This window comes from Stegodyphus dumicola, chromosome 6 (assembly GCF_044657685.1).
Source record: "Stegodyphus dumicola isolate Sdum_Otavi_A_Nest chromosome 6, ASM4465768v1".
NCBI lineage: Eukaryota > Metazoa > Arthropoda > Arachnida > Araneae > Eresidae > Stegodyphus > Stegodyphus dumicola.
In genome coordinates, this window is record NC_140773.1 from 62,440,041 (window position 1) to 62,448,815 (window position 8,775).

At 30.5% G+C, this 8,775-nt stretch overlaps 1 protein-coding gene across 2 annotated transcripts in view; it reads right to left on the reverse strand.

Annotated features, from left to right (window-relative positions):
• The window catches only part of LOC118192298 (beta-alanine transporter-like), a 33,396-nt gene extending 25,803 nt beyond the window's left edge, over positions 1 to 7,593 (reverse strand). Inside the window, exons 1-2 of one of the 2 annotated variants that reach the window (XM_035363237.2) lie at positions 6,805 to 7,593; positions 4,303 to 4,406 (exon numbers count right to left, since the gene is read on the reverse strand). In XM_035363237.2, coding sequence (XP_035219128.1) covers positions 4,303 to 4,406; positions 6,805 to 7,215 — 515 coding nt within the window. In that variant the 5' untranslated portion in view covers positions 7,216 to 7,593. The remainder of the gene's footprint in view (positions 1 to 4,302; positions 4,407 to 6,804) is intronic. The other variant, XM_035363236.2, reaches the window with a different exon arrangement.
• Positions 7,594 to 8,775: the final 1,182 nt, after the last annotated feature.

An 8,775-nucleotide genomic window follows, 5' to 3' on the forward strand; every position in this document is an offset into this window, starting at 1 on the left:
ACATTTAATATTTTAACTTTTTAATTAATCCTTTCTTTACTGTTTAAAATGTTTTATTGTTTCGCCGTAATGCAGAAGATTTTCAGTATTTAGATGACTCATAAGTTAAAGGTTCTCTTCGCTTTGCTTTACTGTAGACAGAACGCAAAGTTTGAAATTTGTAACAATATACCCTTTTTCATTTGAGATATCGTGATCACTGGCTTATTCGAGAAGTAAAGGGTAAGAATATTTCCGAAAGCAATACTCATTGGTGTTGACGATTTTGTGTATTACTAAAAATCCTCTGAATTAGTTTATTCAAAAAACAATAATAAAGATAAATATATAAATATTTTTAATAATTTTTGAAAAATTCTATTCTGATGAATGGGTATTGTGTCTTAAAAAGTAATCGATTGGCTTTATTATAATATCAGATTTTATCCGTAAGTTTTGATTTATTTTACCAGTTATAATTATTTTTCGCAAGGAAAATAGCATAACGTGGCGCTACAGGACTAACTAATTGCTGAAAGCTTATATATCCATAGACTAAAAGAAATCGATTTCATCATAGATTAAACTTCACTCGTAAAATAATTCTTTGTCAGATCTTTTCCCACTACAGAAAGGAATGGTTTAATAAGACAGTTTTTAAAGTGTAATAATATGCATTTCTGGCTGCAGTGCAAAAACTTTGAACAATAAGTAACAAAATGTTTTAAAAGGTAAAATTCAAACTTATTTTGGTGTTGATTTCAAATAAAATGCTTCATCGGGCTATTAATTATACAAAGAACAAGAGAAATACCTGCACGAGATGAAATGTTTTCGTGGAGGATTTTCTAAAGGAAATTGGCCCCTAATCTCGATTTAAAATATTCAGTGCAATTCCAAGAGACATTCAGAAGTAGTCTTTGAAAATGCATTAACACTTATGATTTAAAAACTAGATCAAACAAAGACTGGGTTTTGATTGAAGATCTAGTTGGCATACCTCTCTGGAATCACTTAACATAACCTATTTTTAAAAAGTGACAATTGTTTTTCGCTTTTAATTACTTTAAAAATACTTAGAGAATTTCTGTAACATATACAAGAAGTCTAAGTATCATCTATAAAACAAGTAAAAAAAAAATTGAATGAACTAACATAAAGAATAATGCGGTTAGTTAAGTTGTGCCAAGTTTGCATAGGATAACATTTTGAAAGCGAAATAATCATAGCATGACTAATATACCACACTGTTTACAACTCTGGAGGAGGATTTAATCAGGACAATCTGACGGAAACGCTTTTGCTATAGCAGGGCTATTTAACAGTCTTAAAGAAACGTCATTCGTTTTGTCTTATTCTTATTTGGTAACATCATCTATTTTGATACTTCAGGGGAAAAAAAAAAAAAAAAAAAAAAACATGATTTTGCGTTGCGAGTTCGGACAACCAAATCTAGCCGGAGACTTCTCTCTACCATTTGCTCAGACGAAAAGCGAGAGGAGTTAAAATGCTCACAGAAGATATGAGAGTTTTCTGACATTTCAGCACATTTCTTGAATTGAAACCATTTTATGTCTACAAAATACCAGGATACATGCCTTGACTCATTCCTTTCAAATATAGCGGGAAAAAAGCTTATGAAGAAACTGACGTACTTTGAAGAGTAGAAGAATGAAGAAATAAGATGGCTTTACCCGCGCTTGTTTCCTCTACAAATGCAAACCAGTTTTCTTCACAAATTCCTCCACAAAAGCATCCTTTTCCTTAGGTAGCCCTGATATGCTTCATCACATTCAGTTAGACAAACGAAAAATTTAAAATAAGAAGATTATAAGAGTGTATTCTCTTGATTGTGGCAATAGTAAGCGGGGTTATTAGATAAGTATATAAAATTGTAGTTGAAAGTGCATTTGTCCCTCCATTTGTACAATTGTAAATCACTACACTTCACAAGTTATCGAATATAATTTCAACTTTGCTACCACTGAAATGTGAATCTCAATTTTGCTACCATTATTGCTGCAAAGATAAAAATTTTGGGACATGATGAATTATGAAAATTGCATTTCCTTAGCCTCAAAGACTGTTTTTAAGCAACTGACCTAAAAAATAACTTATCGATAGAAGACCATAAAAAATGCATATAGATCTAACGTAAATAATTTTAGCAAGCAAATGAGCAGGAAAAATGATGTGATGTTTACTAACAACTATTTAATAGTGAAAATGCTTTGGTTTTAGAAATTGATTTTATGAAGTTTACTTCTGCGTGAGTAAAATTCTTTTTAAAAATTTCCTAATTAAAGATGAAGTTAAACGTTCTCCGTTTTCATTTTTATTCTTGAACTGTAAAACTTGGCATTGTAATTCCAAGCAAATTCATTAATAGACCGAATTTTCGTTTGTACTTTACGTATTGGCTGCTTATTTGACAAACCAATTGATATTTGTTAATTTGACAAACCACATTTTTGTATTTAAAGCACTGGCTTTCTTATTGAACAGTTCTAGATTACACTACATATTTTTTGTACTATGAATAGATAAATAAGGCTTGTAATAAATGACTATCGTCGGCAACGCGCTCTACCGAAAATACTCAATTCAACGCACGCAAGCTGCAGAAGTGAGATGTGATTGTTTGAACTCACGCTCTGAACTTTTAAAAACTATTTTATGTTATTCCATTTTTCAGTTTTATCGTTTTCCTGTATGTTGTTGTTAAGTGTTAATAAAACGTCATTTAAAATTAAATGATTGATTGATTTTCTAAGCTACTCTTTTACTTGTAGTCACTTATTTAACATTTTTTAAAATTAAGGGTTTTCTTATTCTTATTTAACAACCGGTGCCTTAGAAAATGAGGATGGAGTTTTCGCCTACCGCAGTTCAGTTCAATTCGCAATTCAATTCTTTGAATTTTTACATGAGCGTTCTTTAAATTTTTATGATGGAATTTTCATTTAACAATTTTGGCGATAATTAATGTGATTGTAGCAACGAAACCTTTAACTTTGTTCGATTAGTTGCAACTAATAGTATAAAAGAAATTTCTCGATGAATATTGAAAGAATTACAACTCTTTTCTAAACATCTATTTAATCATTCACAAACTTTTTTTCTTTTTAATAGTGCTATACTTGCTAACATTCCAATTCTGATGGCTAACTTAGTTATTTTGTCAAATTATTATTTATAAGAATTGTACATCGCTAAATATATTAGGCACATATCATAATTTCTGTAACTGTAAATATCATCCGTATCATAAATATTTCTGTTGTAGAGACATTAGGTTATTTCGAAGCAAGAGATATAAAAAATTAGCAATGCCCTCGCTGGGACTCGAACCTCGGACTTCTCGAAACCGCGCCGAGTGTGCTGGCCATTATACCACGAAGGCATGCTAAGAAGGAGGGAGAAATACCTTATATACTCCCTCTTTTAAAGGGCGACTGGGGATTAGGGGAACCTATCGCCAAATCCTGCTGGTGGAGAATCAGCATCCGCCACCGTTTTTAGTTGAGCCACTGTAGAGACATTAGATTATTTCGAAGCAGGAGACATAAAAAAATTAGCAATGCCCTCGCCAGGACTCGAACCTCAGACCTCTCGAATACGCGCCGAATGTGCTGATCATTACATCACGAAGGCATGCTAAGAAGGCGGAAGAAATACCTTATGCTGTAATAAAAAATATCGTTAATGTTTCTGTAATCCTAAATATTTTTATTTCTATGAATATGATTGCTGTTCATGCTTAGAGAAAAAAAGAGTTTTAAATAGTTTTTGGTCTTTAATATTCTTATTTGGCGCTGTGCTGCAGTTATCTCTGAATGAAAACTTTTACAAAAACTAAGACATTTAAAATATCAAGATATTAAATTTTTCTCTAAATAAATTAATTTTAAAAACATAATTATGAAACATTTGCATGTTCAGATACAAACAGCTATGCCCGACGAATGCATTAAGTTGCAAATGTCTGGCCATTTGACACATATTCACATGCAAATATGTACTATGTTTTACTTTCACATTAATTTTTGGATTTGTTTTAGTATTACTGTTATTTAAAATTTATGCAATGTTTGTTATTCTGATGAACTTAAAAAAAAAAAAAAAAAAAAATGAAATTAAGTGGTTCATGAGTCAAGAAACCTTAACAGTTATTAATACATTGTTTTCTAACAATGCTACAGGCCCCAAAGAGATTCATGTAATTCGTTTATATATATAGTCCCATACGAATGGTAAAAGAAGGAACGAGAAACTTTAAAAGAACAGTAGACAAATAATAAAAAATACAAGATAAATACGCACTTGTCAGCCACGGCAGAAAATAAGAAGGTTCCAAGAACGCTTCCCGCGTTTGCTAAGGTTAGAACAAGACTCGGAAGATAATTCTTGTCACACACCAAGTCCCACTGTAAAAGAAGAAGAAAATCGCTACAATGTTCGACTGTTGCATAATACTGCAAATCGGAATTTTCATTGCATAGTTTAAAAAAGATGCAGCCTTTTTTTAATTCTCTATATTTCACTTTAATAAACGGAAATTAATGTAATAATTTAATCTGGAATACGTTGCAAAGAAAGTATATAAAAGCAATGCACCATATACCGCAGAGAAAAGGTAAATAACGAATTCGAAAAACCATTTTGAGTATCTTTGTATTTCCATTTGCTTTATATTGTACCTTCGGAACAACAGATGGATACAAATCTCTGATGATTAAATACGAAGTGTAAAACAGCATTATTATTTGTATAGTTATAAATAACTCTTAGGTTTTAATTTGAAGTTGTATCTTAAACTTACAATAGAATTGTATGTATTACAATGGAATTTTAGCATTACAACGTATATTTCAGTCACATACAAATCTGTATTATTTTTTAACTTCCGATTTATTACTATCTATAATATTACAATTATTGAATTATTATCAAAACCAAAAGTCATATGAGAGGTATTCAGAATAAAGAAAAGGTAGCAGTATTCAGAGTTAAAACATTAATAACATTGTTTATTACATTTGTAAAAAAATGTAATAAAAAAATTGAACTGAAGTTAGAATTAAATCCCGAAATTTATTATATTATGTGATTATAACGCAGCAAGATTCTTCATTAAAAGTATCATTAATTTTTTTTTCAGTTCATTCAAAAGATGAACTAATCTTATTTCTTCACTTTCAATTTCAAAGACATTCCAGTTTTTTCGAATTTGTATGATCGAACATCAGTTTGTTCACTTATCATCATATCATGATAACCACGATATTCGTCTTTACACATCTATCATAATTTGAACGATCTATCTTTATTTCGTCTCAAACTAAGCATCTACATATGTATAAATCACTGTAAACTAAACTAAAATAATTACTCATTTTTACTCATTACAGGTGTGATATATATTGTTTAATTAAGTTAATTCCAATTAAGTTCGACTTGACACAAACTCTTCCTAAATTCTGATTTGCATCTGAAGCCACTTTTTAATGCTCAGAAGTGCAGATAAGCAGATTTAAAATTTTATTAATAAGCATAATTTTCCGTTCATTCTATCCTTATTTTCTGTTTTGGAGTTTTTGCAATTTGACTCAAATATGTAGTCATGTGCAACCTATCAAGCGTTCTCGAAATCATTGTAAGTAATAAATGCTATCACTCCACAATTGCTATGAGAATGAGATTTAAGGAAACGTGATAATTAAAGTTATTATTATTGCGCTATAAAGTATTAAATGTTTATGAAATAATGTTAATAGTTACCTCAAAATATTCCTTTCAAAATTCATTTAATCATTTTTTAAGTACAATACTGCACAAAAATTGAGCTGAGCACTGATTTATGCTCTAAAAATTTTTAAAAAATTTTTGGAATAGTTTTCACTTCAGTAATTTTAACCTCAACATTTAAAGTAGCAATCATTTTTATAAATAACATCTTAATGCCTTTACCCAAATAATTGTTTCACTACTTTGTATCTAAGTAAAAGGTAAAAAATAGTTATTTCATTTAACAGTATTTGTTTTATTATCTATTTCAGATTTTGTCAGACATTAAGGAATTTTTATTAACAAACTCAACGATTTCAAAACCAGCAATGTCAAAACTGTACGGGAAAAAAAAAAAAAAAAAAAAAAAAAAAAAAAGAAAAAAAAAAAAGCATTTTTATCTCCAGCGCGAGACTGTGTATCGGAAATCTAAAGATATGCTCTTTTAAATATTTTGTTATATTCTGCTGTTGAATTGAATTTTATGGTTTAAGGGCGAAAAAACATGATATTCAACAAATAAAGGTAACACACAAAACGTTAAAAAAAAAAAAAAAAAAAAAAAAAAAAAAAAAACGCCTCTTTAGGCGTAATATCAAATCTGAAAGATTTCTTTTCATATACTTTTTTTCCTCTAATATTATTTCTGTTACACAAAATTGAAAGAAACTCTTCCTTGAAAAAACTAAATTGGTTTTAGTTGTGTCAACAAAGAATATGCGTATTAATCTTGCTCGAAATGAAAACACACTTTTATGGTTGAATTTTGGTTTAAGTTTCAAACTGGCTTTTATTAAAATTTCTCGTTATATCTAAAAATTTCAAAATACAAAAATCGGGAAATTTTACATATTATTATTTAATAAAATAAATACTCCTAAATATGTGTCTAAATTAGGGAATGTTGATTTTAGTCATAATCTAAGTAGAAATCAAAGTATATAACATATCGAAATAAATACTTAATACATTGAAATTTTATAAGTCACGAAAATTGCAATGCATACTTAATATTTAAAATATGTAAGTGCAACTTACTTGTGATACTATCGTTTCTTCGTACCAGTCTTTTTGATATACCCAACCATGATTACATTTCTGTACAGGTCTTCTCGGTATGATCTTTCCAGCTGGCCTGAACTCTGGGAACTTGCCTGTTACTTTGTATTCTGCAGCCAAAGCTGTGTAGTTATAAGCATACATAGTACATTTTGAGAAGGTTCCGTCCGGCAGTTTCGGAATAGACATTTTTCTAACTTCGTCTTCTGTGAAGTTCAAAGATGAGAGTTCTGGGACATAACACCAGTGGTCAGGGCTAGCTACCATGAAAATCACATTGAGAACATAAAACGCTGATGCCAAAGTAGTCGGTACCATAAATTTAAAGAGAAGAGATTTCTGGTACTTTCCAAAGTCTCCGACTTCTTGGAGAATTGATTCGAAATCCATCTTTAGAACACTTGCTTTTACAACAGATTCGAAGAGATGTAAACTTCTGTAGCTCTAAACTATCTCAATAGCCGTTAGTTCTTCACAGAAGGAAAACGTATGCTGAAACTGATGGCAGTAACCGGAAATAGTTGTAAAGATTTTAGTCTTGTGCGAGTTTAAGAGGATCTTTTAGGGAGGAATTTCATTTCATTCTTAGCACCGCGGATTCAGAGAGTGCCGCTTTTATAGCCAAGTTGAACAGCGCGCCACTCAACTCCGCATATTCGAAGGTTACTGGCGTCATGATCGTAGATAGTATTCTTTTTTTATTGTTATTTTTCTACTCTTGCTCTGGGAGATGAGAGTTCGAGCGCAAACAGAGGGCTTTGGCATGAACCTTGGAGATCTTTGCTCGATCGTCTTCTTCGCTGAATTGGAACGTTTACAAATTGGCATGAAGAATGACATGTCGGGAGTTTCCTCAGTATGTTAAAAAAACTAAGACTTCCGTCTAATCTTCTTGAAACAAGTTGTGAAGAATTTGGCCCTAGATAACTACTAATTTGTAATGAAACTGGAAAACAGAGGTTAGGTAAACACAGAAAAATGAACTATGAATTGTAAAATTCGTCTGATAAACAAAATGCGCAGCATAATTTAAAATGTAAATAAGTTAAAAATAAAAAATAAATAGTAATAATAATAATAATAATAATGAAAACAGTAATTTATGTTTGCAGCTTCTCGTTTGAATGACAGACGAATGAATAGTTAAAACACGTGACAGAGTCATTTAGAAGTTATTATTTTCATTTTTCTCAAATCCTGCTAAACTACGGAAAGAAGGTATAGCCGATATATTGGAAAACAGAACTATTATTATTAAAAGTGTACATAACTCATCAGTAAAATAACACTTTTAAACTACTATTATAAATGTTTACACCATTAGTATGATTAATGCGAGATGTTTCTGGCACAATACATTACTTCGACTCTCTAACAATCTTTTCTAGCTTTTCTACTTCTATATTAAATTTTGCATCAAAACTAAAATGCAGGGACAAAGGAAAAATTCTGTTACAATACATGAACTGTAACTGTCTAATTCTTCTTCTTTATTTTTTTTTAATTACTTCCGTTATCTATATAACAATAGTTTTATATTTTACTATCTATACCATTTTGCTTTCTTCAACAAAGCACAGAAATACATTCTTGGGCTTAAAAAACTTAAATATATTTTGAATTAAATTCATCAAGTAATCTAAAAACACGGCTGTTCCTTTAACTGACAGATTAGACACAGCAATCGAGGTTTTTCAGGTGCTTCCAGTGCTGCAGTGGCGTAGCAAGCATAACTGGCGCCCGGGGCAAAATATCTTTTTGGAGCCCCCCCCCCCACACACAGAAAACTTTCAGTATATAATGTATAAAATATATTCGTAATAAGAAAATAATGCAAATAATAATAAAATGCTGAATCTGCCATAAAATACTCAAAAATATATTAAGAATAGGCACTACCTAACTACACTAGACTTGGGTTCGGAAATGCATCTGTGTCCGCAAAAAAAA